The sequence below is a fragment of the Mustela nigripes genome, chromosome 5, assembly GCF_022355385.1.
Source record: "Mustela nigripes isolate SB6536 chromosome 5, MUSNIG.SB6536, whole genome shotgun sequence".
NCBI lineage: Eukaryota > Metazoa > Chordata > Mammalia > Carnivora > Mustelidae > Mustela > Mustela nigripes.
The window spans coordinates 7956557-7981220 of NC_081561.1; the positions used below are offsets into that span (position 1 = coordinate 7956557).

The following is a 24664-nucleotide window of genomic DNA, read 5'->3' on the forward strand; positions in this document are numbered from 1 at the left end:
GTGTATATCTCCCAGGAAGTCCAGAGGGCTGGCCTGATCCCACACTGGAAATGCCCTCTGTCAGCCTGGGTTTGAATTGCTGGAGGCCTTCTTGTTTCATCCGTGCTTAATTTTGCACTCAACTCCTTACTGCCAACTTCCAGGCATCGGAGAGCTGGGGATTCAGACCATCAGTGGCTCTAATTACTGATTGCTCTGGTGAAAGCTTTTCCCGAGGAAGGCACTACTGAACAAAGGTCATTTGAATAATGACCCTTTTTCTTCTTCCTACTCTCCTTTCGATTTGGTTTGCCTGGTTGTTGCCAGTACCAGGGCGTAAGAGACTAGGCTTTGGCAAGAGCCTGGTGAGACACGGCACGAAATGGTACCACATATGCACGGGCACACCACCTGCGGATGTCGAGAGTGCACTGGGAGCTGCGGCAGTCGCCCATGCAATGGGGCTCCACTATCTTTCTGCGGCTGCATGGCCGATTCCTCTGTTAACGTGGGCTTCCTGCCCTATGTGGGGTGCTCCTCAGGGCACCCCTAACCTAGTCAGCCCCCCCAACCAACACTCATTTCCTTTCATCTGTCTTTTTGATTTTTTATTTTTTGGCCTATGAACCATGACTTTTGATCATTTGAGCCCACCCCTACAAGGCCAGAATACTGTTCCAAAGAAATCACAGCCCCGCGTCAAACTGCAAACTAATGGCAAACGTCCCTGGCCATTTTTCAGTTCTCTGTATAGCGTTCATCAGCGCTTTCCGCAGCATGTGTTTGCCAAGCCAGGGTGCTGGTCTCCTCAGTCTGTGAGTTGAGCCCCGGGAAAGCATGGGGATCTTGTGGCTCGGCGGCAGAAGCTACCCGGCATGTGGACTCTTCCGCCATGTGGACCTGCTGGGCTTCAAGGGCAACAAAATGTGAAGTGAGCAGTTTAGCTTGGACTTAATCTGGAGGCAAATCAGTAACTTTACCCTGAGAGACTCTCTCCGTTGTGTTCTCAGGAAAATGAAGTGAATCACCGAAGCAAAGAATGTGCTTTCCAGGGCTGCACCAATAATAAAGCATAATGTTTTGAATTAGAAGGGGAGAGCGAGTAACTGAGAAACCTTTGGCTGGTTACTTTGTTGTTCCTTTTGCCTCTCCCCCTCCCCACCCCCTTCCTTCCCTCAGATATGTGCTTGGATAAGGACGTTCTTCTCCAGCCTGGTTAAGACATGGAAATTATCACAGAGCAGCAAATCCAAGGGGAGGTTTCACTGAAGGCTCCAGGAAGCGGAGATGGCGAGCTGTGAAAGCAGACGCTCCCAGCCCAACCCAAATGTGTTCTTCCTGCTCCCTTTGTTGATTAGTAAATCAGAACCAAATGAAAAGACACAAATAAGAGCACGCCACACATCTGTCTGTCACACTTGAGTGTTTCCCAGCTTTGTCCTGTCTTTCTGATTTCATCTCATCCCTTGCTGTCCTCACTGCGGAGGACCTCGAGGGTTGGGCTCTATCTTAGTCTTAGAAGTAAAACTGCCTCAGAAATGTTGTTGAGGGTAAGGGGTTATTTGGTTAACCGAGAAGTTATATGCTATTTCTTAGGAACAGGAAGGTGGGAGCCATAGGCATTGCTAACCCCTTTTCCTGTGCTTTTAAAGCCTCGTGTAGGTGTTGGCTTTTGTGTTTTGTGGTTTTGTTGGGTTTTTTTGGCCCTTTCCCCTCGCCCCCAAACCATACATTCAAGTGCTGAATCTTGCCATGTTCCGTCAGCTGTTGTCTCTTGACTTCAGATGTTGTGTTTTGTTGTTTTTTTGGCCTACCCCCCCCCCCCCCACCAAACCATACATTGGGGCATGGCTGAATCTTGCCGTGTTCCCTCAGCTGTTGTCTCTTGACTTCAGAAGCGTTGCCTGTAGCCACTTGACATCCACCAGGGTCCAGAAAGACCAGCACAGCAGTCGCTCAGAAGAAACCAGAAGGGCTTACTGGCCCAGAAAAGAAAGAAATTCTCTGAGAACGGTTCTGGGAGAAGCATTCATTGTGTTTTTGTAAGGATGTGAGGATCCAAGTTTTGTCTGTTAAAGGAAAGGAACGACCTTTTCTTTGTTTGTGTGTTCACATCACATGACTGTGCTACAGAGGCAGTCTCGTACCCCATGGTAGTGTTTTTCCATTCTCTTATTTAGAAACCCTGGGTATGATAAGCTCACGGCCCCCACACAGCCTGGTAGTTATGGTTGCATCTAAGTTTGGAACCACTGGTCCTCGTTTGACCAGGGTCTGTCAAGGGTCAAGTCAATGGTCTGTTCCAGGCCAGCCCGCCAGGTGCTTGAGAAGTACGGTTACACTTGTTCTAGATGAGTCGTTCACTCAGTCCTCACACACGTACTGGCTCCCCACCTCGGGCCAGGCACTGCTGTGAGTACCCAGGACACATAAGGGAACAAAACAAAATTCCCTGCCCTTGTGGGCCTTACATTTGAGGGGAGTCCTTGTCCTCAGCAATAACCCACCTGAATTTCCTCTGCTGTAGGTTCAGGTGTTGTTAAGGTAGAACAGGGAGGTCTGTGCAGATGCCACTGAGTAGAGATGCATGCTGGCCCCGACTTCCCGGGGTCAGGTCACCCTGGACCAATCACAGGGAAGAGAGGTCAGAGGGATCATGAGAAAGGACTCCCTCCCCGTCCCCATGTTGGCATCCTTGACACTGTGCCTTGAATAATCACAGGTCATCTGATAGAGTATCACTTGATAGGAATATGAAACCCCGGGAACCCTAGGAACCAAATCAAGGAGTCGGCCTATCAGTTACTTTGAACTTTTAGAACATGAACATTTTGCTAAACCAAAGAGCTCCATTGTTATGGTCAGAAGTCCGCTGTGGAGAAAGGCAGGGTTTATGTAAGCTGCCACCCAGTGGGAGACACTGTTGCCCAACATGGTTTGATTCTTGATACTTTGAGGACAGATTTTTTATTTTGTGGATTTCTCACATGCTCCTTTGTTCTCACTCTTTATCCGCAAAAGTTTTGATGAAAGAGTACAATGTATTGGCCAGGTTAAGGGTTGACAAGGAAGAAAAGCCCTGATGGGAGAGATCTGGATAAAAGGAAGGCATTGTCTAGGACTGTATTGCCATGCTGGGTAGCTTTGGAGCATCTCGGCACACGCCTCTCTTTTGCTTCTCACGGTCCCTAGCGGATGGACGTTCCTACCGCACACGTAGAGGGCAGTCACCAAATCCATAAGCACAGGCAAATCCATCATAAATGAAGCTTTAGTATTACATCCCAGTACAGGATAAAATAATACTACCTTTGTTTCCAGATTTTATTGCCCTTGTGTAGCTACTACAAGAGCTGAAACTATTAGGTAACTTGACACAGAGACAACCCAGCATCTTGACCTCACCTCAAGGCAGTTCCTTCCTGTATACTAGACTCCGGGCTTTCAAAAAAGTAAGGAAGCTGTTTGATTAGGGCTCCTCTCTTTTCCAGCATTCCCGGGGTTTCCTTCAGACAAGACACGTTCTCACCAGCATGATCCTAAGTCTCTCTTGTCAGCCCTTCTGCCATGTTGACCTCTGATCTATCCTTTCCTTCTTTTGACTGTTGGTCTCCGACATCTGCTCTCCTCCACCTCATCTCTTCTGTAACGTTTCTGGAGTAACCTTGTTTATATGCAGACTCCGCAAACATCTGCTGTGAACCTACTGTGTGCCAAAGCCTGTGCTGGGCATGTTCACTGACACCCATTTGTTTCCCGGCCTCTTCCCAGATGTCTCGTGTAGCTTGGCCGTGGGGCACAGGATGCCTAGCTAGCTGCCCCGTGTTTGGGACAGGCTACATTTCCACTCTGATGGAGGGTCACCAACCCATCCCGCATTCATTCTAGGGAATCAGTGGCTGAGAAGGAAAACGGAAGAGGAAAAGCAAAAGAGAAATATAATAGAATTGACAGCAGGCACTCAAATGCCTGTATACACGCATTCACAGAGGCACTGTTCACAGTTGCCAAAAGGTAGCAACAGCCCAAGTGTCCATCAGTGTACGAATGGATAAACAAATGTATGTGCATACAGAGGAATATAAAGTATTGACAATAAAAAGTAATGAAATAATGATATATGATAATAATAATACTGTTGATGAACCTTAAAAGCATTATGATAAGAGAGAGAAACCAGTCACAAAGGATTGTGTGATTCCATTCATACAAAATATCCATACTATGCAAATCCATAGAGATAGAACATGGGTTGGTGGTTGCCAGAGGCTGGGATGGGGAGTTGCTGCTTAATGGGTTGAGGGCTTGCTGCTGGGATGATTCAAATGTTTTAGAACCAGAAAGATGTGGTGAGTGCACAACCCTGTGAATGTATTAAATGCCCCCGAATTGTTCACATTAAAATGATTAGCTTCACGTTCTGTAAATTCACTTAAGTTTTTAAAAAAACAAAGGGAATGTGTGCATGTATCCGCGGTCTGTTTCTCTGAATTGAGGATGTGATTTTAAAATTCATTCCGTCTTTCTTGTGCATGATGACCTTGTGATATGGCTTGGGTGTAATTGAAGTAATTTGAGCAGATTAATTTCTTTCTTTAGCTTTTTTGAATTTCACATGCTCGGTGGCTGCATCCTGAACTCAGAGTGCAAAGCAATATACCAATTGGTGTTCCAGGCTTCTGGGGCTGCTCCTTCAAAAAACAAACCCGGACTCACCATGTTGAGTCAGTCCCTTCGTTCAGCTGTTTGTGTTCTGGAGAATACTCTTGAGTCTTGAAGAAAGATTGCTGGCGCTGGAGTCCAAAGGCTGAGTTCTGTTCTGTCTCCTTTTGCCCACTGAGGATACGACGGTGCCCAGGAAAGAGCATGGAGTAGACCTCAGTCCTGGCTTATGCATTCATTCAACAAACATTCTTGAACCCTCTATTGGAGGTATTAAAGTGAGTGTGACATGGATCCCATCTTTGAGGGGCCTGCGGTCCAGCGGGGGAGGTAGATGCATGAACAATGATCACCTTAACATAAGGTCGGGCGCAATGCTGAAAATTTGTTTGGGACAGCATAGAAACCTAGAGTCGAGGTCCCCAAACCAATTGGGGATACAGAGGGTACAGGAAGGCAGTTAAAGAGGCTTCCTAGAATTCAATCTTAAGGTAAGATTTAAAATTTTGCTGCATTACACGTTAAGTATGGCAAGTAATGGTGAGAATTTTACAAAAGAGGAACATTTCGCAATGAATAGAGACATATACTTTACTTTTTTTTAAATCACGTTTCAGGATTTTGTTTATTTTTATTTTTTGTCCATACTGACATACTTTAATATTTTCTTATTATGTTAGTCACCATACGGTACTTCATTAGTTTTTTATATAGTGTTCTATGAGACATATACTTTTAAAAGAGTTTCAGTTGGATGTTTTTCACCAAAGCACTCATAATTATGGGAGGAACAAGAACTTTAATGGTAGGTATGGCTTTAATAAATTGTTTTTTATTTAGAATTCCATAGAAGCATCAAAGCATCTTCCAAATTCGGAGCCTATAAAAGTCTATATCCTGGAGGTGAGGGAGGGAAGGTCTTTGAAAGGACAAGGAGATTATATAAGGGAGGGAGAGGGATGAGGTCCCGGGCAGGGTGTCCAGAAAAATAGAGCAGTTTAATATCTCCCAAGAGTGAAGTTTGAGGCAGGAAAAGGTCAGGGGCGAGGCTGGTATGTCAGGGGAATGACTGAAGGCTCCACGCAGGGGGTTTGAGTTTGGGTCTAGGACTGTGGTACTAGCAGCAGTGTGGAGAGAGGGTGAGCAGGGGGCACAACTCGAGGCGGTGGGATGGCTCTGAACATGGGCAGTGGTCACAGAGGGAGCAGGACAGGTGGGTTAGAGAAACTTCCAGAAGAGTGCCATCCCATAGATTTTTTTCTGCCATGACTGAAACGTTCTATGATGTACTTGCCAATATGGTATCCATCAGCCACATATGGGCATTGAACACTTTACATTTGGCTAATGCGACTATGGAACTGAATCTTAACTTTAAATTCATTTACATTGAAATAGCAGCATGTGGCTAGGGCACGCGGCTGCTAGATTGGACGGTGCAATTCCGGAAGGTAAAATCAGCTGGTGATTCATTGACCCATTCAGAGTAACAGTGGACAGCAGTAAAGCTGCAGGGGCACGCTGGTTGGGAGAAGATGTTTCATTTTGTGCATCTTGGCTTCACATGCACAGGAGGCATCTGGATGAAGTGTACCAGGTAGTAAGATAAAAACATTCCTTAAGGGAGAGCAGTGAGCTGGAGATGGCAATGTGGGAGGCGTTAGTATAAAGTAGTAATTGAAATCACTGAAGTGGGTGCCAGGGGGAAGCCCTTTAACTGCCTTTGGCCTCAGATTCATATTGCTCTGATGGTGATAACATTTGCTCTGCCTACCTTCTGGGACGATTCTGAGAAACAGATGAGCTAATCTGTATGAAAACGCTTGTAAACTCTTCAAACATTAGGCGTGTTTTATAACATCTTTAGGAGATGAGAGGAATGTGTCCCAAATGTTGTTTCCCAAATATAACAGATAAAATTAAGACTTCAAATTCTGGAAATATTGCAGACTGGATAATTTGTAAGGCCCTCCTGCTAAAATATGACTAGATCCAGGATAAACAAAAGCAAATATGTCTACAGCATGGATGTTAGGGACTCGGGACATCTTTGATGACTCCCCTGGGTGTGTTTACTGTGAGCAAACAAACCTAAAAGCTGGGTTTCTGTGAATGCAAATACCAGTACTCCTGCAGATTCTGAGACCAGCTCAGGGTCCAGGCTGAGGTGGGGGAACTGTCCCGGGGATTCCCATGTTATACCCTCAAAAAGGAGATATCTGGGTCCAGGTCAATAATGTTTTTCACAAAAGCAAAGGTACATGTTTTTCTTTTTCTTTTCTTTTCTTTCTTTCTTTCTTTTTTTTTTTTTTTGAGAAAAGTAAACAATGAGGATGCATTTCAATAAAAAATTACCCAAAAATCTGCAAAGCAAGAAATAAACCACCAAAATATGTCATCAGAAGGATGGGGCAGCAATGCAGATTTAAATTCGCCAAGGATTTCAAAGAAAACAGACACTAAGTGAGAAATTATAAGATAGCTATCTAGAAAGTGCACAAAGAATAAAGAGTGGTATAATACATAATGGTGATATAGAACAATTGACGATTGAAAATGATGGACCCCATAGCAATGATAATGACAGTTGGAATGAGTAGAAAATTTTAAAACTCATTAAAATGACAAACTAATGGCTTAAACTATACAGGAAACATGGGTGAAAAGAGAGTTGGTGAGCCTGTAGATAAATCTAAAGAAATTTTATAGCCAAGAGATAAGATCAATGACTTAAAAAAAAAAGGTGAAAATTAGGATGACATTCTGGTACACATCTAATTACCATTCTTGAAGAGATACTAAAGAGAATGGAGGAGAGCCCTAATCAATGAGCTAAAGGCTAAGAATTTTCCAGAACCAATGGAAGATAGGAATCCACAGATACATTAAATGCAATTTAATCTGAGTGGAACAGATAAAAAGAAACATACCAGCTGGGCAGTTGTAGTGAAGCTGCAAGATATGACAATATGGGACAATGACATTATAAAAGCAACCAGAGAAACCAGGTCACCTTGATAAAAGAAGAAGAAGAAAAGGATTAGTCTAATATAATGAATTACAGACAAACTTCTTCTCTCATGAAGACATTCTTCCCATTAGTGCTCTGCAGTTGAAATTGGAAAGTATGACTCTTCAGAAATACCTGAAGAATGCAGATGCAAAATCCTCAACACAATATTAATGAACAAAATTCAACAACACATTAAAAGGATCATATGCCAATGTAAATTGGTATGACTACTGTAGAAAACAATATGAAGTGTCCTCAAAAATTAAAAAAAGAAATACCCTAAGATCTGGTAGTTCCACTATTGGGTATTTACCCAAAGAAAATAAAAATACTGATTGAAAAGATAGATGCGCCTCTATGTTTATTGTAGCATTACTTACAATAGAAAAGATAGGGAAATAACTGAAGTTTCCCTGATAGACACTACTACTATATATTAGTATTAATATACTAATATTAGAATATTAGTGTATTATAGAATATTACTTGGCCATAAAAAAGAATGAGATCTTGCCATTTGTGACAAGGTGGCTGGACTCAGAGGGTATTATGCTAAGCAAAATAAACCAAACAGAGAGCAATAAATAATGTAACATTTCACTTGTATGTGAAATCTAAAAAACAAATGAACAAACAAAATCATAAATACTGAGAACAAACTGGTAGTTGCCAGAGGGGACTGGTGGGAGTTGGATGATGGGCAAAATAGGTGAAGGGCATAAGAGGTTAAAAAAAACAATCCTACATCGTGATCAAATGAGATTCATTCCAGGGATGCAAGGGTGATTCAATATCTTCAAATCTGTCAATCTGATTAACAAAGGATAAAAATTATATGATCATCTAAGATACCTGGGTGGCTCCGTCAGTGAAGAAGCTGGCTCTTGAGTTAGGTTCGGGTCATGATCTCAGGGTCTTGAGATCAAGCCCCATGTTGGGATCGGTGCTAGGCATGGAATCTACTTAAGATTCTCTCTCCCTCTCCTTCTGCCCCTCCCCGACTCACATTTGCATTGTCCTTTCTTTCTCCCTCTTTAAAATCTCTTTTTTAAAAAATCGTATAATCATCTCAATAGATGCTGAAAAAGCATTTGGCAAAATCCAATATTTATTTATGATAAAAAAAAAAAACAGGTATAGAGAGAATGTATCTAAACATAATAAAGGCCATATATGATAAGACCAGGCCAATTCCATACTCAGTGGTGAAAAGCTGAAAGCTTTTTCTCTAAAATCAGGAATAAGACAAGAATGTCCATTCTTGCCACTTTTATTCAACATAGTATTAGAAATCCTAACCAGAACAATTAGGCAAGAAAAAAGACCTCTAAAAAGAAGAATTAAAGCTGTCACTATTGGCAAAGGACATGGTATATATATATATATATATATATATAATATGAGATATATATATATATATATCCCTAAAGACTTCATCAAAAACTGTTATAATAAACAAATCTAGTATAGTTGTAGGATATAAAGCTGAAATATATTTCAAAATATAAAAATATATTGCATTTCTTAACACTAATGAATTACTAGATACATATTTCACAAAAATATATTGCATTTCTGAACACTAATGAATTACCAGATACATTGAGAAAACAATCCCATTTACACTTACCTGAAAAAGGATGAAATATCCTAGCATAACACATAAACCATCATGGCCATGAATGAATCCCTATTTTATACACCTGAAGCTAATGTAACATTGTATGTCAACTCTACTATGAAAAACCACATTAATTTTGACAAAAATTAAAATTTTGGTTACAAGAGAAAAAAGTATAAAATACCTAAGGAAAAATTTAATCAAGGAGCTCAGAGACCTGAAAATTATCAGATGTTAATGAAAGAAATTGAAGAAGGTCCCAATAAGTGGAAAGGTATTCCATGCTCATGGATTGGAAAAATTGTTAAAATGTGCATACTATCCAAAGCAATATAAAGATTCAGTAGAATCCCTGTGAAAATTCCACAGAAATAGAACAAATAATCCTAAAATGTTATGAAACTATCAAAGACCCAAGTAGCCAAAGCCATGTTGAGAAAGGAGAACACGTGGTATGACACTCCCTGATTTTCAAAGTACATTACAAAGGTATAGTGATAAAAACAGACACATATATCAATGAAACAGAATAAAGAGCCCAGAGATAAACCCACACATATATAGTCCGTTTATGACAAAAGAACCAAGAATATACAAAGGGGAATGGACAGGCTGTTCAATAAATTGTACAGGTGAACCACTGTCTGTCTTATACTGTACATAAAAATTAACTCAAAATGGAGTAAAGACTTAAATTTGTGACCTGAAACCATAAAACTAGAGGAAGACATAGGCAGTAAGCTCCTTGACATAGGACTTAGCGACGATTTTTAGAATCTCAACACCAAAAGCAAAAACAAGAGAAACAAAAATACACAAGTGGAACTACATCAGACTAAAAACTTTATACATGGCAAAGGAAACCATCAACAAAATGAAAAGGCAACCTACTGAATGGGAGCGTCTTTGCAGATTATATACCTGATAAGGAGCTAATATCCAAAATACACAAAGAACTCATATGACTCAATAGCTAAAAAAACAAAACAAAACAAAACAAAAAAACCTTGACTGAAAAATGGGCAGAAGATCTGAATAGACATGTTTTCCAAACAACACAACAGATGACCAACAGGCACATGAGAAGACGTTTAATGTGACTAATCATCAGGGAAATAAAAATCAGAATCACAATGAGCTACTACCTTACACTTTTTAGAATGACTGGTATCAAAAAGACAAGAGACAACAGGTGCTGGCGAGGATGTGGAGAAAAGGGAACCATCATGCACTGTTGGTGGCAACATAAATTGTGGCGGCTGCTGCAGAAAACCATATGGAGGGTCCTCAGAAAATTAAAAATAGAACCTACAGTCCAGCAATTCCACTTCCAGAGAGCCAACGAAAATGAAAACACTAAATGGAAGAAATGTATACAGCCCCCCATGCTGATTGCAGCATCATTTACAAGAACCAAAGCATGGCAACAATCTGTGTGTACATGCAATATGACTGAGCCATCAGAAGGAACGAAATCTTACCGTTCATGACAGCATGGGTGGGCCTCAGCGTGGAATAAGTTGGAGAAAGACAAATACCATCTGATCTTTCTTCCGTGTGGAATCTAAAACAAAACAGAAAAACCCAAGCACATAGATACAGTAAACAGATTTGTGATTGCAAGAGGCAGGGGTTGGAGGGTGGGAGAAATGGGTGAACCGCCTTTTTTTTTCTTTTTTCTTTCCTTTTTATTTAAAAATTTTAAATAATTTTTTAAGATATCAGAGGCATGGGAGACCATTCTTTTTAGGCTGTCCCGTTTGTGATTGAAGATGTTAAATTTTTCTTGGCAGTAAAAAAAATACATGTTGTATATGTCAATCTTTACTGAGTGTCTGACTGCGTCTTTATAGTAATACTTGTAAGTGGGCAACAGTGTGGTTATCTGATATTAATGGGACTCTGTCAAGGCTGCAATTATTCAGTTTAAGTCTTTCTTCATGACACATGTTTATTGACTTAAGTGCTTGGATGTATTCTCCGATGTTAGCTGAAGTCTGCAACTTTTTCCGCTGGAAGACATGTATATAGTTGTGCTACCGAGCATCTTCCCAACCTAGAGTGATGGTGACATCTGTATTTGGTTATGAAAGTGGTTCTAAAATGTTTTAAAAAATAGAAAATGACTCGGTGAACCCTTGATACTAGCAATGATATGCAGACACTCAGTGCTGGTTCTACAGCTCTTTCCAGTATGTGTGCTGGGTCTAGTCTTAAAAAGTCTTTGAAGGGGGTGCCTGGGTGGCTCAGTGGGTTAAGCCTCTGCCTTTAGCTTGGGTCATGATCCCAGGGTCCTAGGATGGAGCACCACAGCGGGGAGCCTGCTTCCTCCGATCTCTCTCTCTTTGCCTGCCTCTCTGCCTACTTGTGATCTCTATCTGTCAAATAAATAAATAAAATCTTTAAAAAGAAAAAGTCTTTGAATTAAAAGGGTAGCTTAAAGGATTTCCTTTGCAGGGACAGAACAGTTCTGTGTCTGGATTGTGGTGGTGGTTATAGGAATCAATCTATACCTGTGACAGAAGGTCACAGAATTATGTATGCACACAAATACACACCAGAAAATGCATGTAGAAATTGGTGAACTCCAAGGTGGGTCTCTAGTCTAGGTAAGTTATTGTATCAACATCCATTTCCTGCTTTTGGTATTGTTTATTTATTTGAGAGAGAGAGACAGTGAGAGAGAGCATGAGCGAGGAGAAGGTCAGAGGGAGAAGCAGACTCCCCATGGAGCTGGGAGCCCGATGTGGGACTCGATCCCGGGACTCCAGGATCATGACCTGAGCCGAAGGCAGTCGTCCAACCAACTGAGCCACCCAGGCATCCCATGCTTTTGGTATTATTACTCAGTTATGGAGGATGTTGCATGGGATCTCCCTACTGTTATTATTTTTTTTTAATTTCTGGTATTTTTGCAACTACTAGTGAATCTATCATTATTTAAAATAAAAATGAAAGTTTAGCGAAGTCAGTTGAGAAAAAAATGACAGCCAGGAAAATAGATTCTTCTTGATATTTGTGATCTTAATAAAACTAATAGAAATGAGTACTTGGAAATAATTGGTGCACCCCAGAGGGTCAAGTCTGTTATCTCATTGTGTTTAACAAGTGAGCTGAATGCTTGCAATATTAAAGTCAGAAGGCCACTGTTGTTATAGACCTTGAAAGACCAGCCAGAACTGTCCTTGTTGCCTAAAATTAAATAAACTTGTACCATAGCATAAAAAAATTGTTTATAGTAGTCAAGGGAATGGCAGGGTTTTTTGTTTGTTTTGTTTTGTTTTGTTTTGTTTTAAAAGAGTTCCAAGTTTTTCAAGTTTGGTATATGACGAAGAGGAGGCATGAAACATTTTAAAAACGTAGAATTTATTGTCAATGAATGTAATTTTGCCCAAACGAAGCCATTCTGAATTAACTATTGAGTGAGTCCAGTTAATGAGAAAGTAATGAATATGTGACTAAACATATTATAGGAAGATTGTTCTCTGCTTTTCCCGCTCACTCTCCGTCTCTTTCTTCTCTCTTTTACATTTTCACTTATAAAGGCTTTTATCTTTATTTTTCTCTAGACAACTTTAGTTGAAATAGTTCAGACTGAGTAGGACACTATTCAGAAAATGTATTAAAATATCAATATTACCGTATCTTGAGAGCTATCTTCCTATATCCTTATTTGTAATAAGTAATAAAAAGTTCTTTCCTTTCAATGTTACAGAAAAGGAAAAATATCAATATTACAGTCAAATTAAGCAATAATGAGAAAAAAAAATTGACCTCCAGTAAGAAAAATCAAGAAAAAGGGAATTCATAAATAATATTAGAATGAAAAAGCTGTAGTTAGAGCAGAGATCAAATAATAAGAGAATACTTTGAAAAATTTCATGGCAATAAATTGGATAAATTCTGCCCTAATTGACAAACCTCTAGAAAATGCATAATGTCTTAAAATGAAGTAGATAACTTGAATATTTCTCTATATTGAAAGGAAAATGAATGAGTAATTAAAAATTTTCACCAAAGGAAAACACCAGGATTAGGTGATTTTACAGGTAAGTTCTCCAGCTTTTGAAGGAAGAGATCATTCCCCGAGAAGAAAGAGAGAGAGCATCCTCCAACTTATTTCAAGAGCAAATACAACTTGAAATTGAACAACACTGTTATGTAGTGTCGCTTCTGAACACAAATGCAAAAATTCCAAACCCCAAATTCGAAAGGTGATGGAAAAAATAATGTGAGACCTTTGAGGTCAGTGTTATAGACTGTGAGTGTCCCCTACAATTCATACCGATAAAACCCTAATCCCTATGAGAGGGTATCAGGAAGTGGGGTCTTGGTGGGTAATTAGGTCTAGAGGAGGTCAGGGGGGTGGAGCCCCCATGATGGGATTAGTGTCCTTACCGGAAGAGGAAGTGATGGGCGCTCACACCATCTCTCTCTGCATGCACAGAGCAAGGAAGGCTAAGTGAGGAGCTAGCTGGGAAGAGGGCCCTCCGCAAGCACTCAACCATGCTGGCATCCGAATCCCAGACTTGTAGCCACTAGAGCTGTGAGACGTTAAGTGTTTGCTGTTTCAGCCCCAGTCTATTGTATTTTTGTTATAGCAGCTCGAACTTACTGAGACGGTCAAGAAAGCAGACTGCTAAATTTTCTTATTAGTTTCAAGAATTTGGAATAGATTTCTTCCTTTACTATTATTTAATCTTAACAATACTGAACTGGACTCCAAGACTGAAAATGAGCATCTTTGCCTTCTTCCTGATTTTTAAAGGAAATGGTTGGAGAGTGTCACCTTTAAGAATGTTGTTAGCTGTAGGTTTTTTTAGATGGACACCTGATCAGATTAGTGGAGTTCTTTCAGCTCCTGATTTGCTCATTTGTAAAGACTTAGGAGACAGAACAACCAAGTATAATGAGTGGGTCCTGTTTGGGTCCCGACTCCAATAAGCCAAAAGCAGAAAGACAGTTTTTTGAGGTATTCGAGGAAATTTGATTATGGATTAGGAATGAGAGATCAACAACAAATTATTTCAACTTAGGTGTGGTCATGCATTGTGATAGTGTAAGAAAATGTCTGTTTTTAGTGGGGGGTTTTTTGTGTGGTAAAATATGCCTGATATAAAATTTCCCACTTTAGCCATTTTTAAGTGTATGAGTTCTACAGCATTAAATGCTTTCACAGTGTTGTGCAAACATACCACTGTCCATCTCCAGAACGTTTTCAACTTCCCAACGTGAAACTCTCTTCCCTGTTGAACACGAACTCCCCGTCGCTCCAACCCAGCCCCTGGAAACTACCCTCTACTTTCTGTCTCTATGAATTCGACTCTTTGGATACTGCCTATAAGGACATACAGTATTTGTCTTTTTCTGACTGCCTTGTTTTACCTTGCACAATGTCCTCAAGGTTTATCCATGTTGTGGCCTGATTCAGAATTTCCTTTCTTTTTAAAAGCTAACTAATATTTCATTGTATATATCTACTGCATTGTTTATCCATTCATCTGTCAATGAACACTTCCATGGCCTCTACTCTTTGGCTACTAGGACTGCTGCTAAGAACATGGGCGTGCGGATATCTGTTCAAGTCCTTGTTTTCAGTTTTTTCGGATACCTATATATATGTAAAAGTGGGATTGCTGGACCATATGGTGATTCTGTGTTTGAGGAATTGTGAAACTTTTCTACAGCAGCTGCACCATTTCACGTTCCCACCAGCAATGCATAAGGAAGGGTTCTTCTTTCTCCACATCCTTGCCAAGGCTTGTTGAGAAAGTTTCCACGTTCTTAATGGGTTTATGTGAGATAGAGCTGAAGAAGAATCATTAGTCACTCATTGCCTACAGAGCAGCCATGCCCCACCCATGGGACTTGAGGTCCCCACCCCCCTAGCTGACAGGCAGTATGGCCATCTGCTTGGGCAGCCTTTGGTCTTAGCTGTGACCATACCTATGTTTTCCATGTGTGCCTATAAAATTTCCATTACGTCTCTGAAAGACTTTAAGGGAAAAAAGGAAAACACTCTGATTTCATGATATATACATATGTAGTAAAACTGTTAGTTTTTAAAAGGCAAGAAAATGCTAGACATTATTCATGATTCTGGAGACCTTTCAGGCAGGGGTGGGGGATGGCCAATACCATAGTATTGGTCATGTTCTGGTTTTTAAGATGGTGCTGGTTTCCTCAGTTCCTTATTTTTTTTTAAAGATTTTATTTATTTATTTAACAGACAGAGATCACAAATAGGCAGAGAAGCAGGCTCCCTGCTGAGCAGAGAGCCTGATGCAAGCCTCGATCCCAGGACCCTGAGATCATGACTTGAGCCAAAGGCAGAGGCTTTAACCCACTGAGCCACCCAGGTGCCCCTCCTCAGTTTCTTATTATGATGCCTTGTTACCTCCATAAATTGCACTTATCCTTTTGTATATTTAGTATTATATAACTTACATTTTTAATCCTCAACTAGTAACTTTTATTCCTTAGGACTGTGGTTCCTGCTTGTTGGTCAAAGGTCCAGGGCTGGTCTGAAATTTCAGCTGGTATGGTCAAAGGCAGAAAGAGAGGATAGAGTGAGTTCTATAAAGCTAAATGTATATGGTTTCAAGGATTGTATATGTTCTTCAATTACATCCTATTTTATTTGGTGTTAAGAGAACCTTCAGAAATGAGCATAGAGTTAAAATGATGCAGTTTGTTGTCTTGTTCTATTGTCTTAGCAAATGGCAAACAGAAAAAGTAGACGACCTTGTGGAGGGTCATTACCATTGAAAAATATTTTCTCTGGTCCTTGAAATGAAAAATTCCAGGAATTATTGCCTCAGAGAACACAGAACTGTATTCATGAGACAAACACCAAGGCTGGTAATACTCATGGTAGTGATTTCACTTGCTACCTTTTACACAGAATGCATCTCTTCAACTTAAACAGGTAATTTAGAGGACACATTGATCGGCCCTATCTAAAGGCTCTTGAATAAGTTTTAATTACTCAGAAGAGGCATACTCTAAGTCAGTAGGGCTAGAATCTCAAACATCAGCTGATGATCACAATTAACATTTGAGTACATACTCTACCATTGGCTATTTCGTAGAGATTTTCTCCCCTAAATCCTCAGAATTATGATTATTGCCATTTAACTGATAACTGAGGCTTTGGGTAATGTCTTGCTCAGCATCACAGAAGCCAGAAAAAGGGGAGCTAGAATTCAGAACCAGTTTGACAGTACGACACTTCATTGATGCTTGTTTTTAGTAATTAATTGGCTACCAAGTGTTGGCCTCACCAGTGAAAAGCTAAAATGCTGAGGGCTGCAAAATAGGTCCTGAGTGTTGAATTCAGAGCTCAGCCCAGTCCCTTTTAGTACCTCTCATATTTTTGAATTGTCTTGAGGTTAAAAGAGTCCAGAATCCTAGAGCTTGAAGGCAGGGGATGCAGAGTTCACTGGAAACATTTCAGTTTTACCACTGAGGTCTTCAAATGCACATGTAGGCAGTGACCTAATGGCATTTCTTTCTTGTGTCTCTATGAGTCATCAGCAAATACATGATATAAATTCAGTTGCAGGCAAAAGACTTTGGGGGAGAAAGGAGTTCCAGGCAAACTCCAGTGCCTGGTGGCTGAGGCATTGTGGGGAAGAGGGAAGAAGATGATATAGCTTCTGGCCAAGAGGCATAAACAGAAGTTCAGAAGACAGTGGAGTGAAGGGTTTTTTGTTTTGTTTTGTTTTTCAGTTGCTTTTCTTAAATTAACATATAATGTATTATTAGCCCTAGGGGTACAGGTCTATGAATCATCAGGCTTACACACTTCACAGCACTCACCATAGCACATACCCTCCCCAGTACCCATAACCCAACCACCCTCCCCCTAGCCCCCTCCTCCCGGCAACCCTCAGTTTGTTTTGTGAGATTAAGTGTCTCTTATGGTTTGTCTCCCTCCCAATCAGGAGTGAAGCTTTTGAGTGAGAGAGCTTAAAACGAGGAGGGGTGGGCAGTCAGGCTCCTTAATCGCCTCAGAGATAAAGGAAAGGCAAAAGAAAGTTCAGAGTGCTTCCAGACAATTTTGTCTCAGTGGAAGAGAAGTGGGAAAATGCTCATATAAGGCAGTGCATTCTAATTCATATTGTAGTAATGTGAAGGCTTTGAACTATGCTCCTATTTTCTCATTTTTAGATTCTTTATCTCTTCACGTTTGTCTGTGAGCATTTGCCAGGGCTCCTCCTCGGTCGTACGTGCTGCCTCCCAGCATTTCACAATCCTTACGAATTGTATGCAGTTTCCCTCCTTCCTAGCAAGATCAGACTTCCCCTTCTCTTTCTCTCCTCCTCTCCGGTCCTCCTTTTTCTTCTTGGGTCAGTTGCCTATTATTGTGTAACAAATCACCCCAAATCACAGGGGCTTTAAAACACTGTGCTGTCATCTCCCACAGCCTTGGGAAATGACCACGCTCAACTGGGTTGATTCTGACACAAGGTCTCTCGTGCAGCTGTGGTCAGATGCCAGCGGGGGTTGGAGTCCTCCAGCATCTCCACTGCAGTGGGCATCTAAGACGACATCTTAGCTGAAGGTGTGGTGCTTCAGCTGAAGTGGTCAGAGGCTGACTGGGCTCTTCCCTCTCTCCCTTCATCTGTCTCGTCATGTACCATAGAGCGTTGCTACGTGGTTAGCTTGGGCTTCCTCACAGCATGGAGGTTCAGAGTAGTTGGACTTCTTCCATGGTAACCATCTTTCCCCCAGATAAGCATTCCAAGGTACCTAAGTGGAAGGAAGTTCAAAGCTTGGAAGTCACTACTGTTGCTTGGTTGATTGGTCAAGAGAAGGTCACAGAGCCCACCTCAGGGGAGGGGGGGTACCACCCAACAGTATGAATACAGGGAGGTGTGGTGATGATGCACTTCTCTACAACTAACTACCGCATTTCCAATTTATTGAAATTTCTGTTTACTTCGTATGACCAAAATGTCTTAAGTCACTGTCCTATATCTTGAGTCACAGCCATGATTTATGATTTCTTCTTTGTAGTTGTCATTTATATTCATAGCAATTGAATGACTTCCTTGAGGAATTCTTATGGATTCTTTTGAGTGAATCTTAATGTATTTTTATTTGTTGAAATTAAAATTTAAGTACCCAAAAGGCCTTAAGGAAAAGCTATGTGACTTTCTTTTCTTTTCTTTTCTTCTTCTTTTCTTTTTTTTAAAATCTCTTTGGGAAATCAGATTTGATTCACTTTTTAACCGCTGATGATAACATATCAGACTTAAAGGGAGATCAGTTTTAGGGAAAAGCGATACACCCTCATGTATGGGTGTCCTTCAGTGAACTCACCAGCAAGATTGCTTTTCATGCTTAGCCACTAATTAGAAAACCTGTTCTCTTGTTGGGACTGAACCATGGTTTACTTTCTAGTTAGACCTTTTTTTTTCTTTTTTCTTTTTTTTTTTTTTTTACTTTTATCAAGCTCTTACACAAGTCAAAGCTTATTTTTCTTTTTACAACCCTCACACCAAAAAGAGATAACTTGAATCTGAAAGATTTAGCATAGTCCCATGGCAGTTTCAGAAATTCTTTATTTAAAACCTCCTACCTATAGATGGCTTAACTCTCCTCAGCTTCTGCAAATGCCATTGAGGCCTTATGTTCTTGTAAAGAGTTATTGGCTTTTTTTCTTTTTTAAAGAAACTAAATCTCCAAAGCTTTTCTCTAGTGATTATGGAGAACAACATAAGTGGGAGAAAAAAGGGAGTTGGAGGTAGCAAATAATTTGATTTTTTTTTCTCCCCCTACCCACAGCCCTGGGAACACTCTGCCATGAAGGATTAATTTGCTCGTGAGATTCCACTGCGGTTCCCATTAAGAAAAAAACTAACAGGAACAGTAGGGCAGAAGTGTTTCCAAACCCTGAAGAAAAGAGTCAAGGATTTATGGTGGGAAGCAGAGCAGCCCTTTTTCTCTTTTACCGCGTTTATGAGGGCAGCTCTGAGGTTGATACCGCTTGTCTCACATAGGACTTGACATAGACAGTTGGAAGCCCGACTCTGAGAAATGGTCATTCGTGGGTGTAGTTTCCATAGTTTTGTCTTTGTGCAGGGGAAAGAGTTCATTAAAAAAAAAAGAAAAGATCTCAGACTCCATTCTTCCCCAGTTTTTAGAAAAGCATTAGAAAAAATAGCAAGGTATACTGTTGGTCATTCGCTTCCACGTGTCTGTCCTCACAGTTGGGTTCTGCGATGGAGCGGAGGGGCCCCGGCCTCTGAGCCCGGCAGCCCTCCCTTTGTTCTGGGAGAAGGAGGGCAGTGCACTCGGGTGAGAGCGGCATTTTCTCTGAAGCTTTACCCTAAACTCCTCCACAAAACTTTCTACTGACCAGCAGGCAAAATACAAAGACCCTTGGACCTTTCGGGCTGAGGCCGATGCGCAGCTCATTCCCTTCCCAGCTGAGACCCCCTCCCAGAGCTCGGCTCAGGAGCACCCTTGGCCATGCCAACTGCTTGATGGGGGGAGATGACCTCACCTGAGGGGCCAGGCAGCAGGAAGGAAAGGGGGCCACAGAAGGGTCACCGGGGCCAAGATCGCCAGGGACGCCAAGATCGCCAGGGACGTTCTTATTCATCCTTTCCTCCATTCTCACCACTTCCTTGGGAAGCCCTGTTAATTCCTGCCTCCGAAGGTGAGGGAAACCGAAGCCAAGAGTTTACATAATTTGCTTTCATGCAGCTGACTTCAACCAAGTATGTGAGGTATTTCAACCAAATAAAACCTAAGAATTTTATTTAATCCTTGGGTAAAATGAGGGATTTTAATCTCAGCCCGTCTGACAGCCCAGCCAGTGTTGGTCCTTGCCCCCCTCCCCCAACCCCTCTCCTAAGCCATTGGTAACTGGTAAAATCCACTTATGAATGGAAATGGGGCAGCTTTCTTGAGATGAGCCGTGGCACTTAGTCCAGTAACAATAGTTGTCACTCTCTCTTGTTTAATCTTATAGTGGAGTACGAGAAGGAGTTCTCCCCTGGCCAGCGACACCACAAAGAGTTCAAGTTCAACTTATCCCAGATTCCTGAGGGTGAGGCGGTGACGGCTGCAGAATTCCGCATCTACAAGGACTGTGTTGTGGGGAGTTTTAAAAACCAAACTTTTCTTATCAGCATTTATCAAGTCTTGCAGGAGCATCAGCACAGGTATGAAGGCTCAAGGAACCCCAACGGGCGGGGCTGGCCCCCATTTCTCACCCTGTTGTCATCTAACCCCGAGTATGTCTGTGGAAGGGCGTTTGGAGGTCAGGGGCATCGTGTGAACATGATGAGGCATGTGCTCTGAATGGTAGTGTTCAGCCAGCAAGACAACTTTTTTGTTACTAAAATGAAGGTTTTCCAAATAGTTTTCCTCTCCTGAGCAAAGCCGATGGACAGTATCCACTCAGCATCCTTTGTGATCGGAGAACATATGCCTTACTGGGGACAAAACATTTCCCACCATGGCTCAGTGCCTGCTTTGAACGATGGGTGAGGGGAGCAAAAATAAACGCATACACGAGTATCATGTAAGGATGCTTACAAATGATACTAATTCAAGTTAGTAGAAAGCTGTGTGTTTGCATATAATATATACACATACATGATCTAGTACATTTGTGTGTGTGTGTGTGTGTGTGTGTGTGTGTGTCTCGAATGTATCTATCTCTTCTCTTTTGGATACAAGGAAACAATACTCTATCCTTCCCCATTGTGTCTGTAACAGTCTTGCCTTTTGAAATGAGGCCAGACTGATTTTATAAAAGAACTTCAACAGAGTATGCTCTTGGGGCTGTCTACCAATAAAGAAAAACTTCCACTGAGGGATTTCTGGAGGAATAGAAGGGCCAAGGGAAGAACTATTGCAGCAGCTAGTTCGATCCTGTAGCACACAGAAAGCAAGGCAGCGACCTTGACTTGTGCTTCGTATCTGGGGGGTCAGTTCAGTGTTTGAGTGGGAATTAGCACCATTGCACTCTCAGTGCACATGATGCAGCAGGTGATGAGACAACCTGGCAATTACATGAGAAATAGGCTGATAACAATTAAAGGAAGAGAGTGCAAACTCTGCAAGGGATTTGCCAGCTTTGGTTTCATGAACCACGTCCGATTCTTGCTTTTGGTCTTGGAAATCTGTCCAAAGGTTGAGGAATGACTTTGGTTTCTCCTGGACTTAGGGATCTGTATGTGGCTCTGCTACAAACAGGCACTCTAAAATAATAACGAACATTAACTTGCCCCATAAAGGGCTTATTTTGAGAGCACTGCCAACGTTTGGCCCTTGCACATGTTTGAGTGTGTAATGAGGGAAACAGAGAAGAAGCAAAGACACATGCCAGGCTTTGGGGACACGTCATGGTGTTGATTATAAGAACTGTTGGTAGTATGTGAGTTCTTAGTAGGGCCAGTTGAAGTAAAATATAGCCACTGTGGTATCTATACCTAACATTTCAGAATAAAGGGAAGGTTTTTCCTGATGTCTGATTTTCACCCCTAAACAAAAGTATCATCAATGACTTAACCATCCAGGGCCTCTTTTGAAATAATAAATTAATCACTGATAGATTTTTGTCTTATTTCAGAGAGAACTGATACTCAGTGGTGATTCGTTGGGTCTGCTTTAGCCATTGATTTTCAATCTGCCTAATTATCTGTCCACTGTATCTGGTAAAAATAACTGACTAGTACCTTTCTGGCTCAGACATCAGTTTGGAATACATGGTTTTCTCCATTCTGCAGGAAAGGTTTTTTAAAGTGAAAACACTAGATTGGGATTTTTTTTTTTAAGATTTTATTTATTTATTTGACACAGAGAGATCACAATTAAGCAGAGTGGCAGGCAGAGGGTGGGGGGGGGAAGCAGGCTCCCCGCTGAGCAGAGAGCCAGACGCGGGGCTCGATCCCAGGGCATTGGGATCATGACCCGATCTGAAGGCAGAGGCCTTAACCCACTGAGCCACCCAGGTGCCCCAATTGGGATTTTTTTAAACTACGGGATTTTTCAGAATTATTATTATTTTAAAAAATAGAGCGAGCAGACTGTTTGTAAGGTTTATATTGAACTCCGGCCAAAACCGAACAGCTGCCTTGCGCTTAAGATGGTGGTGTCATACTTTCTGGAGGCCAGCAGTGAGTTTGGAAAACAAAATCCCAAACAGTCCCAACCTTTGATGACTCTGTCAAAGCAGAGTTGTCATTTCCCTGCCTTCTAGGACAGAAGTATCTGGCGACTGGATGTGTTGAACTTTCATGCATAGGAAAGGGGGAATACGGGGAGGATTGGGAGAAATTCATGCTTTTAAAGGGCTCCAGGTTGGCCAACAGGAGATTTTCTTTTCTTATCAGTGGGCGAGGAGCCCAGGCCTCCTGCTGTGTCCTGAAGTTCTTCCAGGGGCCTCCAGATTTAACTGTAGGCCTCCTTCTGGGCAAGGTCTGATCTCCCCATCTGTACCGTCTTGGGGTGTCCTGGCTAAAAATGATCCTCCCGGCTTGGGAAGAAACTCACTTGTCTAATCTGTGTGTGAGTGAAATTTGTAGTATTTGACGGATTAACTTAATGTCACCAAAGTTTGTTTTGCAAAAATCGCTGGCCTCCTTGAAAAGGAAAAATACAAAAAGGCAGGTTTTTCGATGCTGAGCCGTACCTCAGCTGAGGCAGAAGTTAGGTGTTGGACCTCTTGATAGTAAAGCAGTGAAGAAGCCTGACCCAGGGGATGGTCAGAAAAGATTCTTGGAAGATTGGCCATAGCTATGAATTCTGCAGAAACATATTCCTCTTAACTGATAAGAAATCACTGGCCTGGGTAAATTCAACAAAGTGACTACTTGAATAGCTGGTGCTTTGAGTCAGAACAGGGGAACATTGGATACTTCAGTCAAAACCTGAGGATAAGCCCTGAGATAAGACTAAATCGTGAAAAGATCTGGAGCACCCCAACAAGCAGAGCTGGGCTGGCAACCCAGACAGCTCGTGCGGTTAAATCAGAGTAGCACAGGGCATTAATATCTGGTGTTATAAATTACTGTTTTTATGAGGACACTGGTAAAAATTGGCATCTGCAGAGCCCTTAGAGTTTGGGAAGAGTCTTCTGACATCTTCCCTGGCTAGGATTTAACCACCGACCCCATCAGATAAGCAGGGCAGGCATGTTACCTTTAGAGAATGAAATCTGGAACATAGGAGTTTAGCCAAGTCCAAGTGTCCAAGTGTTGTCTGCTGTTTCCCAAAAGTCACCCCGATGACGTGGGGTCAGTCCCAAGGTCAAGGTGAAGCACCAGTAAAAGGTAAGCAATCCCCTGAGTGGACGTCCCTCATCTCTTGTCTGCTTAACTGGGATGCAGACATGCCAAGGGTGCTTCTATGCACATGTCCAGTGAGACTGGCCAGTTGGGGATGCAAATGTGTCAGTGAGAATTCAGGCCCTGGTTCTTTGACTTACCAGGCTTTGCTTTTCTTTTTTTAAAGATTTTATTTTTATTTATCTGACAGAGAGACATCACAAGTAGGTAGAGAGGCAGGCAGAGAGAGAGGGAGAAGCAGGCTTCCTGCTAAGCAGAGAGCCTGATGCAGGGCTCAATTCCAGGACCCTGAGATCATGACCTGAGCCAAAGGCAGAGGCTTTAACCCACTGAGCCACTGAGGCGCCCCTTACCAGGCTTTTCTATTGTTGATCTATTGAGCAAGCATTTACCTATTGTCTGCTTTTCTGGAGGAAGGGTACGGACAAGAAAAAAGACTAGAAGAAAATGTATGTGAAAGTTTTTGTACTTACTCCGAGTGTTATCTGTTTGTCCATTGACTTTATACTATGTTCTTCCCAAATTCCTACACATGGAGCTGTCTGAGGCTTGGAGTGGAAAGGCTGCTCTGAATACCTTCGACCTGTATTTATGGTGGTAGCACGTTGCTTTTCAGAACATGTACTCATGATCTTTACTTTTATAGCAACTTTCAGATTAATAGTGCAATTTTTAGGCCTTTCAAGAATATTTTCATCTACATTTCTTGTTTGGTTAAAAACACTTTTACTCTTCTTAATTGAATTTTGTGTAATTAGAAGTCAAAGTCAAACAGCATCTCTTGAAAGCCAGCCAGAAATGTTTTGGTGTCTGAAAGATGGCCCTATTTGATACATGAGTTAACCCACTTACTCCTGCTAGTTTCGAAATTCCATTTTCTACCCTGTATGTTTTGGCATCAGCGTGGCTGGCAGTGATGGTCTGTCCTCGGTGTATATGATAACTTCCCTGCATTCTATCGTGGTACAGTCTGTGGAAGACCTGGAGAGCGAGAATTAATTCCCAGATTTAAAATTCAGTTCCTCCTGGTGTAAGCAATGTCACAGCCTACTCCTCCGTTGTCAAACAGGCAAAGTTCCT

At 41.6% G+C, this 24664-nt stretch overlaps 1 protein-coding gene across 1 annotated transcript in view; it reads left to right on the top strand.

Annotated features, from left to right (window-relative positions):
* BMP6 (bone morphogenetic protein 6) overlaps window positions 1–24664 on the top strand; it is a 149081-nt gene that overhangs the window by 99773 nt on the left and 24644 nt on the right. The window contains exon 2 of the mRNA XM_059399404.1: window positions 20260–20452. Coding sequence (XP_059255387.1) covers window positions 20260–20452 — 193 coding nt within the window. The remainder of the gene's footprint in view (window positions 1–20259; window positions 20453–24664) is intronic.